Source organism: Musa acuminata, chromosome BXJ1-3 (assembly GCF_036884655.1).
Source record: "Musa acuminata AAA Group cultivar baxijiao chromosome BXJ1-3, Cavendish_Baxijiao_AAA, whole genome shotgun sequence".
Taxonomy (NCBI): domain Eukaryota; kingdom Viridiplantae; phylum Streptophyta; class Magnoliopsida; order Zingiberales; family Musaceae; genus Musa; species Musa acuminata.
Window position 1 is genome coordinate 41,573,612 of NC_088329.1, and position 17,488 is coordinate 41,591,099.

The 17,488-nt window shown below is 37.3% G+C and overlaps 3 protein-coding genes across 7 annotated transcripts; 2 read left to right on the forward strand and 1 right to left on the reverse strand.

Annotated features, from left to right (window-relative positions):
• Positions 1-211: 211 nt before the first annotated feature.
• Positions 212-1,765, forward strand: LOC135638948 (low affinity inorganic phosphate transporter 4-like). Its single transcript, XM_065152565.1, has one exon. The coding sequence runs from the start codon at positions 212-214 to the stop codon at positions 1,763-1,765; it is 1,554 nt and encodes a 517-aa protein (XP_065008637.1).
• A 625-nt stretch (positions 1,766-2,390) lies between these two features.
• Positions 2,391-9,140, forward strand: LOC135631497 (uncharacterized). Of its 5 annotated transcripts, none has more exons than XR_010494408.1 (6): positions 2,391-2,739; positions 2,877-4,608; positions 5,560-5,620; positions 5,698-5,921; positions 7,088-7,230; positions 7,448-9,140. XR_010494408.1 is itself a non-coding variant. In XM_065139228.1 (5 exons), exons 1-5 carry the CDS (start codon positions 2,613-2,615, stop codon positions 7,131-7,133), a joined length of 2,190 nt encoding a protein of 729 aa, XP_064995300.1. In that variant the 5' UTR covers positions 2,391-2,612; the 3' UTR covers positions 7,134-9,140. The 5 variants fall into 5 exon arrangements, 2 of the variants coding, with proteins under 2 accessions (XP_064995300.1, XP_064995293.1); XR_010494407.1 differs by having other exon boundaries at positions 8,077-9,140; XR_010494411.1 differs by having other exon boundaries at positions 8,291-9,140.
• LOC103978867 (transcription factor WRKY19) lies at positions 8,215-10,041 on the reverse strand. The gene is made up of 3 exons (XM_009394814.3): positions 9,301-10,041; positions 9,094-9,228; positions 8,215-9,011 (listed from the first exon to the last, which is right to left on the reverse strand). The coding sequence occupies exons 1-3, from the start codon at positions 9,603-9,605 to the stop codon at positions 8,444-8,446; spliced, it is 1,008 nt and encodes a 335-aa protein (XP_009393089.2). The 5' UTR covers positions 9,606-10,041; the 3' UTR covers positions 8,215-8,443.
• Between the last annotated feature and the right edge of the window lie 7,447 nt (positions 10,042-17,488).

Consider the following 17,488-nt stretch of genomic DNA (forward strand, 5'->3'; position numbering starts at 1 on the left):
TGTCCAAGGCTCCGAATATGCTCTCCACAGGTTCCCATTCTCCTCGATCATTTAACATCGTCTCTTAGTTTTGAACGTCATCCCTTGTTTTCTCTCCATGTGTTTGTGTCGCCCTTTGTCCCAAACCAACTATAAATACTACCCCATGGTGTTCTCAGCGTTGCAGAGCTGAGGAGGAACAGGGTCGACAGCAGCAGAGTTGTGGGAAGAGATGTCGTCATCGCCAAACCTCGCCGTGCTCGAAGCGCTCGACACAGCGCGCACGCAGTGGTATCATGTTACAGCCATCGTCATCGCCGGCATGGGCTTCTTCACCGATGCGTACGACCTCTTCTGCATATCCACCGTCTCCAAGCTCCTCGGACGTCTCTACTACGATGGCAAAGACGGCGAACCGGGCAAGCTCCCCACGCCGGTCAACAATCTCGTCATCGGCGTAGCCCTCGTCGGCACACTCATGGGTCAGCTCGTCTTTGGCTGGCTCGGAGACAAGCTCGGGCGCAAGAAGGTCTACGGGATCACCCTCATCCTCATGGCCATCTGCGCCATCGGCTCCGGCCTCTCGTTCGGAAAAACGAAGGGGGCAGTCATGGGGAGCCTCTGCTTCTTCCGCTTCTGGCTCGGCTTCGGCATCGGCGGCGACTACCCTCTCTCCGCCACCATCATGTCGGAGTACGCCAACAAGAAGACTCGCGGCCAGTTCATCGCCGCCGTCTTCGCCATGCAGGGCGTCGGGATCATCTTCGCGGGCCTCGTCTCTATGACGCTCTCCGGGATCTTCCTCCACTACAACCCGGCGCCGACTTTTACTGAAAACCCGGACCTCTCCACCCAGCATGCCGGCGACTTCCTCTGGCGGATCGTGCTGATGCTCGGAGCTCTCCCAGCGGTCGTCACCTTCTACTGGCGCATGAAGATGCCCGAGACGGCGCGCTACACCGCGCTGATCGCCGGGAACGCAAAGCAGGCGGCGCACGACATGGAGAAGGTCCTCGAGATCGACATCCAAGCGGAGCCAGAGAGGTTATCCCAGTTCAAGTCCGCCAACGAGTACAATCTGTTCTCGCGTGAGTTCGTCGGGAGGCACGGGAGGCACCTGGTCGGTACCATGACCACCTGGTTCCTCCTCGACATCGCGTTCTACAGCCAGAATCTCACCCAGAAGGACATCTTCCAGGCGATCCACTTGACCAACAAGGCGAAGAACGTGAACGCTCTCAGAGAAGTGTTCGAGATCTCGCGGGCCATGTTCGTGGTGGCGCTGCTGGGGACCTTCCCCGGCTACTGGTTCACGGTGATATTCATCGAGAAGCTCGGGAGGTACCTGATCCAGCTCATCGGCTTCTTCATGATGTCAATGTTCATGCTGATTCTGGGCATCAAGTACGACTACCTCAAGGAGCATAACCACATGCTGTTCGCGGTTCTGTTCGGGCTGACCTTCTTCTTCGCCAACTTCGGGCCGAACAGCACCACCTTCGTGCTGCCGGCGGAGCTGTTCCCGACGCGGGTGCGATCGACCTGCCACGCGCTGAGCGCGGCGTCGGGGAAGGCCGGCGCCATGATCGGGGCTTTTGTGGTGCAAAGCTACACTCTGAGCCAGGAGCCGAGCAAGATCAAGAAGGCGCTTATCGTGCTGGCGTTTACCAATATGCTGGGCTTCTTCTTCACCTTCTTGGTGTCGGAGACAAAGGGGAAGTCCTTGGAAGAGATCTCCGGGGAGAATGAAAGAGTCAGCGGCAAAGAAGAACGAGGTGGAATTTAGGCAAGCAGGCGGTGCCGACAGACCAGCTCAGTCTATCACATCTTACTACGACATACATATCGTGCAAAGATATGGAGAAGAGAATAACCGGCAATGCTCCTTAGTTGCCTTCATCAGTATCATACATCTTACAATCTCAAGTACTGTATTCCCAGTGTGATCATATACCACATGTCATGGCTAAACAACATATATCGGATGGTCGTTTCTCTTATTGAAGCCAACGATACCTGATTCGATCGGACCACATTGGACATCTTAGGTTCGGATCAAATTTGCCATGTCAGCAGCGTCACACCAACCTCGGACGGTGGGCGTCCACACTCGTTTCCGACACCTGACAAGAGTCCACTCAAATGAACCCCACCGTTAATCTCGTTCTATGTCATCAACACGTGTTACTCTGACAACGGTGTCGTCATGGGTACGTTTGGGTCGGTCTCCTCGTTCCTTTTAAGGATTCCGAACGGGAATGCTTTTCTACTTCTCATTTCTTTTCCTTTCGCATACCTTCATATCAGTGGATTCTGAAGTGGCCCACACATGGGACCCGCCCGTTCTCTTTCGGTTTGTCCAATCAAAATAAAAGGTCGATGGACGACGCGTGCGTCAATCAATCCCGATTCCTCCTTCCCCTGCCTCCGGCTTTTGCCGCAAGATAACGGAGACGACTTTGTGCCAAAGCGAAGACAGATCTCATGGCGGAATCCACGACGAAAGACGTAGCCTTCCCTTAGGATGATTCTTGTTGGTGCTCTCCTCATCGTCGTACGTTCTCCGGTGCTCCAGTGATGGCGGATGCTTGTTTTGTTTGCTTCTTTCCGTAGGGGTTTGAGGAGTTCCAGGAATGGCGGAGGGCGGTGGCGGACGAGCCAAAGCTCGGTTCTTGCGCTGTCCCAACTGCGATGCTCTCCTCCCGGATCTCGGAAATTTCACTGCCTGCCGTTGCGGTGCTTGTGGTTCTACTGTCCGAGGTAAAAAGCCCCTTCCCTTCTGTTCTTTACGGGAACAAATTGGGTTTGGGTTGAGAAAAATACGATATTTATGTCGATCCAGTCTTGTTCCTGTTTTCTCTCCTTGAGTTCCTTCTTGTTTCTGATTCGTCATACAGCAAAGGGAGATAATTTGGCAATAGATTCTACGCCAGAGAGATCTTATAATAGGGTCGATCTGAGACCGTTAGCGAGTGAACCACATGATGGAATTGGGAGGTACCGCCGATCTTCGAAAGCTCGATTTAGCGATTCCACATCCAGTGAAGATGAGATGGCCAAAGGATCGAAAGAGGAGCGAGGAACGAAACCTGACAGGAACAGAGTACCGACATTCTACCGAACGACACGAGATCGGATGAAGGCCACTCCATCACCAAATTACCTGGAAGAAGGGCGGTCTGGTTTGCATGATGGATCTTATACTGATGACCGTTCCAAGAAGCAAGATCAATCTTGGATTGATGGAGTTGACCACCTGAGTCAGAACCCGATCCAGCTTCTGAAGCAGCTTGATGAATTAAGAGATCGGATCGGTCGATCATGTGAGGTCACTGAGGAACCAAGGGAAAGGATGCCATTGAAGCTACGTGGGCTACATGCACCTGAGAGAACTTATGTTCCCGCTGCTCAGTACCCAGAGAGATTAAGGATCCGTAGACAACTCGATGTAGATCCTTTGGTCTATAATCATCATGATGAATTTGATCATGAGCCTGCCTGCTCTTGTACACACTGCTATCACAAATATAGGTTGTTGCCAGATAGGGTTGTCCCTCATTCTGTCAGCTCCCAGAGCCGGAGAGGTAGTTATCTTGTGCAGAATCGTGGGTCCTATCCTGTCAGGACACAGGAATACAATCAAAGAGTGCGATCTCGAGAGCCACTTATTCAGAAACAGGCCACAATCTCCAAAAAGAAGGACAAGCATCTTTGTCAACCTTTTGCTGGTGCTGCTCCTTTTGTATTATGCTCTAATTGTTTTGAACTGCTGAGGCTACCTCAGATAATTCTACTCGTGTCAAAGAAAATCTGCACGTTATGCTGTGGATCATGCTCTGAGGTAATGTCCTTAGAGCTTATCGGAAAGAGGCTTGTTGCTTCTGCCACTCCACCATCCACAGCTCAAGCTGAAACCAAATGCAGTTCTCCTGTCGAAGTGAAACAAATTAAGCAATCTAAAGCCCATATTATTGGAGAATCAGATACTTCTTACCATGAAGCTGATGATGGCCCATGCAAACTTATGCAGTCGACAGATGACAACCCTCCCATATCTAGTCAGGGACTGACGGAAAGAGAATGTGTGTCACACTTGAGTGACGCAGAGAAAACAAAGAGACCTTCAATGTCTTCCAATACGTCTGATAACGTGGAAAGCCCAGATAGTGCAACATATCAGAGAGCTACACCCAGCACAACAGAACTTCCATTTCATGCAGAAGTCTTTTCAGATGCTGCAGGTTCACCAGCTCAGGATCATCTTGGACACCCATCATCCAGTCAAGTAATGGATGGTTCCAGAAATGGAGGCATGAATGAATATTCTGATCAGGAAACAGTAGTTTCCTACACTGACAAGTTTCGGCACAACTCTGCAAAAAATGAAGTGGTTACTGAGATTGATGTGTCAGGGCATGAATATCCCAGTTCTAGTTTTTCTGGGGATTACCAGGAGAAAGAGAAATATGAAAATCAAGCTGGGATTGGCATAAGTGATGATTCATTAGTTTTTAGTCAGCTAGTGCAAGATGAAAGATCTGAAGTTTCAGTCAATGGTCACCCTATTGTTGATCACTTGGTTAGGAAGGCTGAAAAACAAGCTGGACGCATTTATCCGGGAGAGTATTGGTAATCAATTCATCTGCTTGTCTGACATGAATTTCAGATGCTGTTATATTCAAACTCTGATTGAAATGAAATCCTTTTTCCATCAATTGCTTTATTTGGTGAAGAGCAACATCAAACTTGAACATCATGAATTTTTTTTTCATTGATCATATTAAAAGAAAATGCTTAAAATAATCACTTCTTAATACCTGTATCAATTTTAGGCACTGTGTTTGCTCTCACTGTATCAGTTGGAGAGGTAACCTCCTCATGTTAGATGAGATGACCTTATAAAATTGCCATCAGTAAGATCTAATTCTTGTAAAATACAAATGATCTTATTGCTGTTCTGAAAGGTAAAATCTTCTAGGACAATAAGATTTGTCCTTTAATTATGCGTTATATGGCATTTAGTGCGAGAGAGAAATGTAGGACTTAAAGTAATCAAGCATATAATGCTTGCTCTGAATCTCAAGATTTTGTTAGATATAAGAAGCCATATGTTTAATTGCACTAGTTAAAGTTAATAAAGTATGATAAGGCTTACACTTTACATTTCTCATGCTTTGCCAAGACTCTCTGTTGCCCAGTTGATGATAAATAATATCAACAGACATCAACGTTCTCTTCCTCCTTACAATGCAAATTACTGTGTGATGCTATTTAATAAGATCTTGCCATTATTTTGAGAAACATGAGATTCCACTTTGTATATAAGCAGAACATACTTTTTATACTTTAAGTAAAGGTCTCAGTCCAAGCAGGCTGATCAAACTTGGGATTCTTGCCAATAATTAAATTGTTATGATATCTAGGAATTGAGGTTTGTCTGACAGTCATGTAGTTTAGCTGCATATCTTGTTACTAGCATTATTTTGCAGTCTTTTTGTTTGGATTCCTGATATCAAGTGACTCTCAATAGCCTTATCTATCTGAAGATACGGTATTAATTTTCTGCCACATGTGATTAAGGTATGATCATCGTGCTGGATTTTGGGGTGTCATGGGGCAGCCATGTCTTGGGATAATTCCGGTAAGGGAAACTGATTCCATATTGATGCAACAACTTGTGTAACTCATAAATGGGTTAACTTCGGCTCAAACTTGCAGCCATTTATACAAGAATTTAATTATCCTATATCCAAGAATTGTGCTGGTGGGAATACTGGGGTTCTTGTTAATGGAAGAGAGCTACATCATAAAGACCTAGCTTTGTTGGTTCGACGAGGACTCCCAACTACAGCTGGTCGATCTTATGTTCTTGAGTTTTCAGGGAATGTTTTTGATGAAGTCTCAGGTGAAGAGCTGGGTAATCTTGGGAAGCTCGCACCAACGTGAGTCTTTATTTTTACAGTCACATGAAGTTATTGTCTTGTGTCTTCCATTTCTTGTTATTCTTTATCAGCATATCTAAACTTTGCTCCTTCAGATACTATAATCCAACAAAACCAATTTACAATAGTAGTGTTTTCTTTCCTTTTTTTTTGTGGTTCTTTTAGCCGAACTCTTTTATTGACATTTTTTTATTACTGAATGATATTCTCTCTAGCATCATTTTTGGATGCTTTCACAGGCAGGATTATAATCTGTTGATGTTTTAATAACAAGAATATTAGTGCTGGTCAAAAAAGAAATATAAGTCCAACTTTTGTAAGTCCTATGGGGTTTCCAGTAAGATTTTGATGATTGGTCCTCAACAAATAAAAAGGACTTAGAGAAACATATGGTTCATAAATGTTTGAGGTATTGTAATTTCACAATAAACTTCTCGTTAGAAAGAAAAGGTGTAGCAGATAGCATCCTTGATATTTCGTGATGTGAAACATTATCTTTTCAAAGTAATTTGAAGCATTATCTTTTCAAACATGTAAAACAGGTTAGTCTAGCAATATATTACTGATTAATGTCCTTATATGCTATAACTGATGTAATGCCTCCTGGGAATTTGTTTTCATATGCAAGGTTGTTTGGCACTGCTGCTTCCTTGGAGACTACTGGCATTGACATTAAATTGTTACTTGCTATGAAAATAACTGTTAATGTTTCTAGGAAAACATTTTCCATATGTCAAATGTGTCTTGATTTGTGCCAAGGTTTGAAAAATCTGGAGCAGTATCGGGATAAGACTGTCTGAGGAATAAAGGGAATCGGATTGAATCAGTCTGATTGAAGGATTGTATCATGGCAAAATTTTATTAAAAAAGAAATGAAGTTGAACAATAAAATTAAGAAAAACTCTTATCTGAATTTGTTACAAGTGCCTCAATTGTTATTTACAGGTGTCTGTTCTCTTATAGAAATTGCAATTGCAAAAGTTCATCTCCATTCTTCTTTGGTTGTTATGTGCAAGCAATTTATTAAATATTCCCACATTCTTCAATAAAGCATATCAACACTTGCAATCGCTAGGAGAAATGATACTACATCTTAAAATTCCAGTAGTTGTTCCGATACTTATATTGAATTACGTCAATGCTGAAGATATATATGTATTGGACAGAGTTGAGAAAATGAGACGGGGATTTGGTATGAAGGTTCTGAGGTGATTAACAAGCTAGTGGCATTCATTTGTTGCTTCAATTACTTGGAACACTTGTAAATGTGAGCAAGCTCCATAAACTGTTGAATGACAAAAATATAGAGGTAATTCTTTAGTAGATATCGTTACATGATTTTTCGGTTCATGTTTTCTCCATTGCACTTTTTCATGATGGACATAATGTCATTGGCGGTTGTTTCTTTTTTGTAACTCTCATGTTTTGATCATTCCTAGGTACTCCATTTTCATTCTCTAATATTGAAATACATAATGACATTACAGCATCAATCTTCATCCTTCACTATTGTTTTGATTTGGCAGGAACAATATATTCTTAGAATTTGGATCAAAATAACACCTCCAAATACGGTACATGTTTTGCAAAGAAACACAGTGCTAAATACATGGTACAAAATAAAAAATTATTATTGTAGAACCAAACCTTATCTTTATGATTCATTAGTTTGCCTTGGTGTTGGAAGGGTTCTAACAAAAAACATGTCGCCCTGATGAATGTTTCTTGTGTCGACAGTATATGTTTGGATTTGTTGTAATTGTTTGCCTTGCAATTAGATTACACTACCTGCAATCTTCAATAATGCATGCTTTGATTAGCTGGAATACTGCCTCTATAGATTGCCTTCATTGAGCAGATAAACACGTTGCTTAAGCCATGATCTATAGATCTCCGCATTACAAGAGCACACCAGTTGGATTTTGTTTTTGTGTATATATATGAAGATAACCTAACACATGATCTAAGTCACAAAAATATTATACATAAAATAAATCCTTATAAAGCAAAAAAAGAATATCTTCGTGACTTTGTGCACTCCAGCAACTTTCTGTGAACATGGACTGTTAGGTTTTGAAAGATTGGTGTGTGTCGATGTCTACTTCCAGTGTTGCTACTTGTCAATATCCATGCTTATAACTTTCACTGCTTGTAGGCACCAAAACCATCCAAAACTTTTGGTGGTAGGAGTCTATGACATGTAGTTGCTGTGGCCTCACTCACCTTCATAAATCTTATCAAGAGTTTGATCACTCATGCAATTCCTTATTGCAATTTCTTCATGCAAAATGGATTAAAATTTGCCAAATGCAAGCATTATTCATTGATAATTCTGTGTACATATGATCCTAACATTAGCTGCCAAGCAGTCTGTCAGAGAAAGACGCTTGATAGATGAGGAAGAGGACAGTGAAATTGCAGGGGATTTGTTCAGCTTCCAGCTAAACCATCACTTGGCCCGGTGGGGAACACCAGTCGTGCTCATTCCTCCTCTCCAGGCTTGGATTCATCTGAGTGTTGTTTCATGAGAAGAAGCTGGAGAAGTCCGATTCGAAGTCTAGCTCTTCGAGCATTAAATCCATGTCCGCAGCAGCAGGTGAATCTGAAGCTGAATTAGCTCCTGTGATGCCAGACTCAGGGCTCCGAAGCTTGATTCCTCCTCCTTTCAAGCTGTATGGCGAGAACGAGAAGTAGGTCGAGTCTGATGTTGGGGAGAGGAAGGCAGGCGAGGCTCTGCTAATGAAGCCACTGTCGGTCGTCGTGGAAGGCGACGCGAAGGAGAAGGAAAGCGAGTTCTGGCCATGGCCGCCCAACTCCAAGTCTTCCGTCTTCACTCGGAGCCCCGTTTGGAATCTCAAAAGCAAGTCTTGGTTCTGCTGCTGCCGATCCACGGGCTCCTTCTCTTCCTGCTGTTGCTGCTCCTGCGACAGCCATGCTGATGCTGATGCTGGTGCCGCAGGGCTCTTCGGAAGGCAGGTGTGCGCCCCATGATAGGTCACATGAAACAGCAGCGGGTCCTCGTCTGATCGCTGCACTTGCTTCGTCGCCGGGCAACCCTGCATGATGCGATGTGTGCACCTGTAGTAGCCTCTGTAACAAGAAACATTTCGACCTTCCATCAGTATGTGAATCTTCGGATCAGCACGAGCTGATACGAAGAACAGCTGCTGACCTTGGATGTTTGGACCCGAGGATATCCTTTTGGCCGTACTTCCTCCAGCTATAGCCGTCATCGACAGGGCCATGGACCCCGCCGCCGGCGCCTGAGCTCACTCGCACCTCCCTGGTCCACCTGGGCAGTTTCTTCCTGCAGAGTCGGTGAAACCATATCAACGATCCAAGAGAACAACGATCTCGCACTTCTGCCAACTCCTCCTACCTCTTCTTGGACATCTGCTCCCTGAAGGTCAGCTTGGATGTCTCGCTCCGGGAGCTCTCGCCGGAGGAGCGCGGAGAGTCTCCATCCGCAGGCTGCGGGTTGACGTCCGGTGCGGTAGACTTGGCCATGCAAATGGCCTTCTCGATCGACACGAGCAATTCGTGCAGCAGCGATCTGCGGAATTCATCTGTAGAGTGCCGGCTATGTTCGGCTTCCATCTCTCTCGCCAGCTCCTGCACTCGAGCTAGCTCAGCCAGCAGAAGCCCTGGCTGTTCGCTTGCTTTGCCTTTCTCCATGTCCGGCATTCAAACCGAGCTTTCAGCTTGATACCACCGGGAAAGGAATGGAAAGGCAAGAGAAGGTGAAGAGTGGGGATGTAAGTGGGATGAAGAGAAGGTGAAGAGTGGGGATGTAAGTGGGATGAAGAGAAGGGAAGGTGGGAGGGAGTTGCTTGGGGGAGGAAGAACCAAAGGGAGCTGCTTTATAGGAACGCCTCGTATAACGCGTTAGCATTAGAGCCTCCAAGGAGAAAGGGAAAGCTTGACTTGGAAAATTGACCTCCATTTTTAATACTCTTCTGCTGCATCGTCTGTCTAACCCATGTCATATCTAAGACTAGTCATTGGGAAGAAGAACGATTCGAGGTTGATTGATCTGGACGTTTGACGATTTGTTCACAGTGAGTTCAGGGCATAGAATAAAGAAACCTGAAGGTGGGGAAGCTGCATGGAATTCAGCAAGAACCTTCAACCCTCTTACGCGTCATCGTGTGAAACGGGCCGACGCTGATCTCAGCGTCCTGACATGCTTAGGATAAAAATTATATTTATATTATTATAATAAAAAAGTTAATATCGAAATCAAAATCAAATAATGATCAATCAGAATTAGGATTAAGTATCTTTTGATATTATTTTGAGAATTTTTATTTGATTTGTAAATGAATTGTCATCCAATTTATTACATAGAATTAAATTTTAGGTTTTTCTTGTTTTATTTTTTATAATATCATTATGGGAGACTTATCGAGATTGAAAATAGTTCTAATGTCATGTACAATCCTTATATATGAGAGCATGTGTCTAAAATAAGAAAGTAAGAGAGTCTCTCCCATTAAAATCATCTCCTAAGGAATCTTACCAAAGTGGACTCCTCTTCTATTAATCGATAACCATAATTAAAATCTAATCAAATCTATAATACAATCACTAATAGTATTATGATATAATATTTTTTAATTAATATTTATCTTAATATGCTTGTAACCATTAGAATACTTATAATTTTTAGATAAAAAAATTATTATGGTGTCATCACAAAATGTTTTCTATGACCTGATTTTATGTAATAAATCAAGATTTAAAATAAAATTCTACGGTCATAAAACTTGATTTATGACATGAAAGCATATCATAAATTCAATTTCTATTATTAATAAGTGATTACTTTATTTTTTAAAAAATATACCTTTGACTAACATGAATATGAATCTTGAAATGAACTTCATATTATCAAGACAATTCATAAAATTAACATCTGAATATCATGTTACTTCAAGCTGATATAATCTCCTGTATGTGAGCATAAATTAAATTATTTCATCTCCTTCATATATCTTATCATTTTAATTATAACTTTTTAATGTTTCATTCCTGGACTGCTCTAGTATCTATCTAGGATTCTTATCATAAAACTGATATCTAATCTCATATAGGTTTACATATATATTTGACTTCTAATTGCGCATGCATAAGAAATATCCTTCATTTGTTTTTTTTCTAAGTCATTCTTGGTATACTATTTTTGACTAAAATTTTAATCTTTGATAATAAGTGTATCATTAGTTGAGCAAACAACATACTAAATCTCTCAAATACTTAGTTAATATATCCCTTTTAAGATAATCTTAGCAATCTTAAAAAATTATCCCGAAATATCTAAAATGTCAATAATATATGTTGTCTTATTCATATCAATCATCTTAAAATTCTTGGTGAAAAATATCTTGGTTTTATGTAATAAATCAAGATTATTTCTAACAAGCAAAATATCATCTATATATAATATTAAAATAATAAACTTACTCCCACTAACTTTCATATATATACACTAATCAACAATAATTTTTTTAAATCTGAAGTAAGTAATGGCATCATTAAATTTTATATATCATTATCTAAAAGCTTATTAAAGAATATAAATGGATTTCTTACATTTGCAAGGCCAATACTTCATATTGTTCAATGTAGATTTCCTCATCTATATCCCATTGAGAAATCTTATTTTTGCAATCATCTGATATAATTCAAGATCATAATGAGCTACTAATGTCATGATAATCCTCAACGAATATTTTTTAAAAATAAAAAAAAAGTCTTGTTATAATCAATATATTCTTTTCAAGAAAAATATTTGCCCATAAGCTTAACTTTATATCGTTCAACATTGCCCTTTTAAGTCATACTTTGTTTTTAAGATTCATTTGTAATCGACTCTCTTATAGTTATTGTGCAATTCAATTAGTTCCTTGACATCATTGTAGTCTATCAATTTTAACTTTTCGTTTATTGTATTATATCACTTTTCAGAATTATTATTTTTCATAGATTATAAAAAAAATAAATGGTCTCTTTTGATTCCTATATCATAATCCGATTCTTGTAGATATACCTCATAATCATCAAGAATAGTATTTATCATTTTCCTTTAAGATCTTCTCAAAACTAACGATTGTGGTTATTCTACATGATTATTAACAATGACATCAATATCATGTGAAGGCTTTTATTATTTAACCTCATCAATTCGTTTGATGATTTGATGAACAATAATCTCTCGAAAAAAAATGATAAAGGAGTTGTATTACTTGTATATCAAAATTAATCTTTTAAGATTTTTTACTCGTATTGATTTTATTATTTTATAAGAATCTTGTATTATCATGTACTACTATCTTCGTACTTTGATTAGGGTAATAAAATTTATATCTCTTAGATTTTTAATAATTAGTAAAATATTCAATAATAATTATTAAATCTAATTTTTTTTCATGTGAATTGAAGACTCTTATCTCTACAGGATAATCATAAACATATAGATGTCTCAAGTTAGATTTCATATCAATCCATAACTCAAATAGAGTTAATGGAACCGACTTAATAGGAATTTTATTTAAGACATACATAGTTATCTTAAAAGCTTCACCTCATATTGACTCAAGCATAGATAAATCAGGATTCTAATATGACTCATTATATTTATTATGAAATTCATCACTCATGTTAGATCTGATAATTTTAATTTTTATCTAATTTTTTATATACACTTTAAGAGTGTCAATAGTTTGAAACTTTTAATGTATTAGATACACATAGTCATAAATATGATAAAATCACTCTCTCCATTGAAACAAAAAATATAAAGTGGCCTACGTATGTTAATATAAATAATCTCAATGAGTTCTTTACTTTTTATGACATTTTTGTATGCTAAGTTTGTTTTCTATTAATATAATTTATGCAAATATCAAGATCAATGAAGTCCAAAATTTTTAAAATGTTATCTTTTACTAATCTTTTAATTCTTTTCTTAGAGATATGTCATAAATGTCTGAATCACAATATAGAAGATTTCTAAAATTATATTTCAATCTAATATTTAATTATAGGGTCACTAATATCTTTGTAAGCTCAAGATTCAAATTAATTCTATATAAATCATCATACAGAATTCTAGAATCAACTTTTATTTAGTCATAAAATATACTGAGTTTATCATTATATAAAAAAATATAATATCATTACTATTATAAAATAATAAAAACATAGCATGTGTCTACAAGATCTATTAAATGACTCATTTGTAGGTGTAGATAATAAGTTCCCACTATTATTGCTTTTACTTTGAGACATTTCCTCATAATAACAAATTTGTCATATTATTGGGTTAAAAAAAATCCCTACATATTATTGTTAATATAAGTTAAAGTACCAAAATTAATCCATTAACTGTTAGAAGGAACCTATGTAATATTTAATTCAAAATATACAAAATGAAGTTTGTATATTTCTTTTTTAATCATATCTTGTGTTTAACATTATTCTTTTTGTATGTCTTTTTTTGTCACAAAAGAGTATTTTACTATGAATACTTTTTTTTCATTAGTTTGCTTAGCATTCCTAGACCCAACAAATTTATTTGGTGGATAAAACTTAAACTTTCTCTTTTTATTACCAACACCTTGAGTAATAGTCAAAAATATTATAAGATTTTTTTTCTATTTTAACCTTAATTTTTCTTGAACATATATACTAATCAGTTTATCCAAGTCTCATTTATCATTATTTATATTATAGTAAATATTGAATATATTAAATTGAGGAGAAAGCGAATTAAGAATAAACTACATGATAATTTATCGATATTCATGCATAATACTTTAGGTTTTGTAGCCTTGTCAATCATATTGAGGATGTAATCCTGAATCCCTAAAGTGATATTTTACTGAGTCATAGTTAGGTCTTTCATTAATGTGTTAATCAATCACTTATCAGTAGATTTAAATCTGTCTTCCTTTTAAATATTCTTATGTACTAGTTACAGGTTATAATGAAGTCTTAATATTATTTGTAATTGTTATTCTTATAAACATTAGATTGAGTCTATTAAGTTTTTTCAAGTATTCATTTTATTAATTTATTATTCAGTGCTTTCATCAGTCAAGTCTATGGATTTTTTAATAAGCAATACTAGATCAATATCTAATATATCCCATGAGAACTGCACATGCTCTAATCATTCTGAACAAATTAAACTAGAGAGTATAAAGACACTAGAAGTATAAGAATATATGAAAGAAAGTATCGTTGTAAAATATAAAATAATATTAATACTTTAAGTTTTCAAAATATAATTAACTATTGATATTATTTATATTTTATCTTTGGATGAAATATTAATATATAAGTGTTCACTTAGAATTATTTATCGAAGATTAATATCATCATTGTGGAATAATATTACTATCTTTGAGTATATAACTCTAAGCCGTAAGGATCTCCAAAATAATATCATACTATCTTATCACATAATTATTCAAAATATATTTTTCTTTGAGATTATATAAATCTCTTAATCATGTGTGTCATTATGAATATTATTTTTTTATTATCATTTAGAACTAATTTTTTAATATAATCTTATAGGTTATTTATCTATATCATTTTGATGACTACAAGACTAATATAATACTATAAAATATAATTTAAAATATCATATAAATAATAAAATATCATACCTTATAAGCCTACCATCTTGTTACTTTGACAGCTACAAGTCAGATGAAACTTATAGATATATATGACAAATAATATTCATTAAATATTTTTAATCTAATTTATATAGAAATAAAATAATAATTTTTAATAATAATTAAATATTAATTAATATAAAAAACCTTATATGATGATTGTAATCATGATAAAATAGAAATCATGCTTTTGTATAAAAATAAATATTATTTCATAATTTTACATACATGCATATAAATAACTAAAAATATATATAAAATAATAATTAAAATTTAAATATCATAAATAATAAAATTTTATCAATATTTTATATGAGAAAATAAAAAAAAATATAATTTATATATTTTTTAATTTTATATAGAACCTTAAATTAGACAATCAACTTTCTTAAATTGGGTACTAGACATCAACCCAATAGATTAGTCAAAATTAATGTTGACGAAAGTCAAAAATTAACTTTTTCATATTTAGTCAAAATGAGATTGATCGAATCTAAATTCAATCAAGTCAATATATAATTAGAATCAAGTTTGGTCAAAATATTTTATTAAAGCAAGATAAAATAGTTGATTTTATAGTTGAGGACATAAGTTAAAAATATTTGATTTTTGAAGGAACACCAATTGAAATTAAAAGTATTCACAAGGATAAAATAATTTTTTAATGATAAAAAACCATAATATTTTTTTCTTCTTAGTCGTCACAATATGCACAAGGCATGTGGCTACCACAATGTGCGACCATTCTTATGGTATTGATTAGTGACGTGTTGTCGCCATCTGCACTACCTTTGTTATGCGTAGTCGTCCATCGTCTATGCGTCACATACCTGAACTATTTCTACAGCCAACTGACAACCTATTAACTCTGGCTATGGTTAGCGATGCTGCTGTAGCCTCTATGAACTATGGCGTGTCTATTATGCAACCACTGATCAAAGGTAATAATGCTACTTCCTATGGTAGGCTCGGTAGCCAAAGTACGTCGTCGCCCTTGGCTCGATGACCACCTTCACGAGCCATGCAACCAACGATAATACCATTAACCCTATTGTGATCCATATCAACATTGCTCGTTGTCGACAATCATCGTCCACCAAATGCCTTTGCCTAGTTCCATCGTTGTGGCCATTCCTTCTTGTCACGATGCCTTATTATGACAACTCTTTCATACCATCACCCCTCAACCCATGAGTGGCCAAAACCAACGTTGCACTGACATTCGGTGTTGATTATAACGGCCCATCACTCTTCGTAATATTGTAGTTGACAGCAAGATGCAGATTACAACACATGTGATTTCACTCATGTGGGTGAAAAACTTTTATCGCTCGCAAGCAGATGACTAAGGCGATATGATAAACTAAATAGATCAAATCACCCTTCCCATGCAAAGAGCGATAACACAAAATAGATATAATACTTTTATGAACTAAATAGATTGAATCACCTTTCGCATGTAAAGGGTGATAACATAAAATAAATCTATTTTTTTTATAATAAGGGATATTTGATTTCAAAACGGAATCTATACTAATCGAAAGCATAAAACTGTAATTATGTTACTATTATGTCGAGAAATCTTAATGCCAAAATTGAAGTCAAATAACAATATATCAAAATCAAGATTATGTACCTTTTGATATTATTCTGAAAACTTTTATCTGATTTGTAAATATATCATTGTTAGATCCGAAAGCTATAACGATGTCAATCTGTAATAAGAACTAGACTCGTTTTCTTCTTTCTCCCTATCATTTACATGACCATTATAAACAATAGAATAGAAATTTAGTGAGGTTGAGAATAAATCTCCGGTCCGAATGATATTTATAGATGATAACAAAATATCTAAGATAAGAAAATAGGAGAGTTCCTATAATCAAAGTTAAAGGATTCATAATAAAATAGATTTTTTTATTAATTAATAATAATAAATTTCTAAATAAAAATATAATATATTTTATATAATTAAATAAGATCAAATAATCTATCGTGATTTAGCCATCAACCTCACGATCAGTGTCATCCTTCGTCCGCTTCCAAACACCTAAACATCGTCACCACTTTTCTCAAGATAAGATCTCCGGAGATGAAGTCATGTAGATAGCCATGGAAGGGATTGATAGTGAGATTTAACACATCATGGGAATCTGATTCATCTGATTAGGCCCTCCGCTTTTGCCTCTCCTTTCGGTAGCGAGTGACGCCAAAGAAAACTTGGAGAAAACATGGGAAAGTAAGATCAAGAAACCTACTCTTCCTTCATGAGTGTTCCGCGCCACCACTTGGATTTGGTTTGTCATGTTCTTCAGGAAAATGAAGAACTTTATCGGGCCCAAACAGCACGACGATTGTGATACTACTTGTGACAGTTCTTGAGACGATGGGATGCATGCAATGCATGAGTGTTTGTAGAGTAATTTAACTATGACCATAATTGCGGATGCGTTTGGTCTTTCATGGAAGCAAACTTCAAGAATCTTGGAGTTGAAAAGAAAGAAGAATAAGAAGATTGTAATGCTACTAATGTCTCCATCACATCAGTCTAACAATTAGACTAAATGCTGCAGAACTAGACCGGATCGTTCTAATTCAGTCAAAGCGAGTCAACGTGGACTTCTGGTCTTCGGAAAATATAAATTCTAGAAAGTCGGATAGATTAGGTATTTACTTTGTCGTGTGAACGCGATCCTTTTCCTTCTTCTTCTTCTTCTTGTTCTTCTTAGCCAATGCTTCAACGACAGTGAAATCTTGACATCCTTATCTAGTGTTAGTCCAACTTCTTAAGCTAAGTTTGTGCAGTTACAATCTCAAGAACTCAGACGAGGAGAAGAGGTCAAAGAAACACCACAGCCGACATCAGGATACCATTTGCCT

What these genes read in the sequence shown, in the direction of transcription:
- LOC135638948 (XM_065152565.1), top strand. Translation starts at nt 212, where the DNA reads ATGTCGTCATCGCCAAACCTCGCCGTGCTCGAAGCGCTCGACACAGCG.
- LOC135631497 (XM_065139221.1), top strand. Translation starts at nt 2,613, where the DNA reads ATGGCGGAGGGCGGTGGCGGACGAGCCAAAGCTCGGTTCTTGCGCTGT. An exon ending in TTGTGGTTCTACTGTCCGAG is followed by an intron (nt 2,740 to 2,876) that starts GTAAAAAGCCCC and finishes TTCGTCATACAG; the next exon opens with CAAAGGGAGATAATTTGGCA. An exon ending in CTTGGGAAGCTCGCACCAAC is followed by an intron (nt 5,922 to 6,549) that starts GTGAGTCTTTAT and finishes TTCATATGCAAG; the next exon opens with GTTGTTTGGCACTGCTGCTT.
- LOC103978867 (XM_009394814.3), bottom strand. Translation starts at nt 9,605, where the DNA reads ATGCCGGACATGGAGAAAGGCAAAGCAAGCGAACAGCCAGGGCTTCTG. An exon ending in GAGCAGATGTCCAAGAAGAG is followed by an intron (nt 9,229 to 9,300) that starts GTAGGAGGAGTT and finishes CCGACTCTGCAG; the next exon opens with GAAGAAACTGCCCAGGTGGA. An exon ending in CTCGGGTCCAAACATCCAAG is followed by an intron (nt 9,012 to 9,093) that starts GTCAGCAGCTGT and finishes TTCTTGTTACAG; the next exon opens with AGGCTACTACAGGTGCACAC.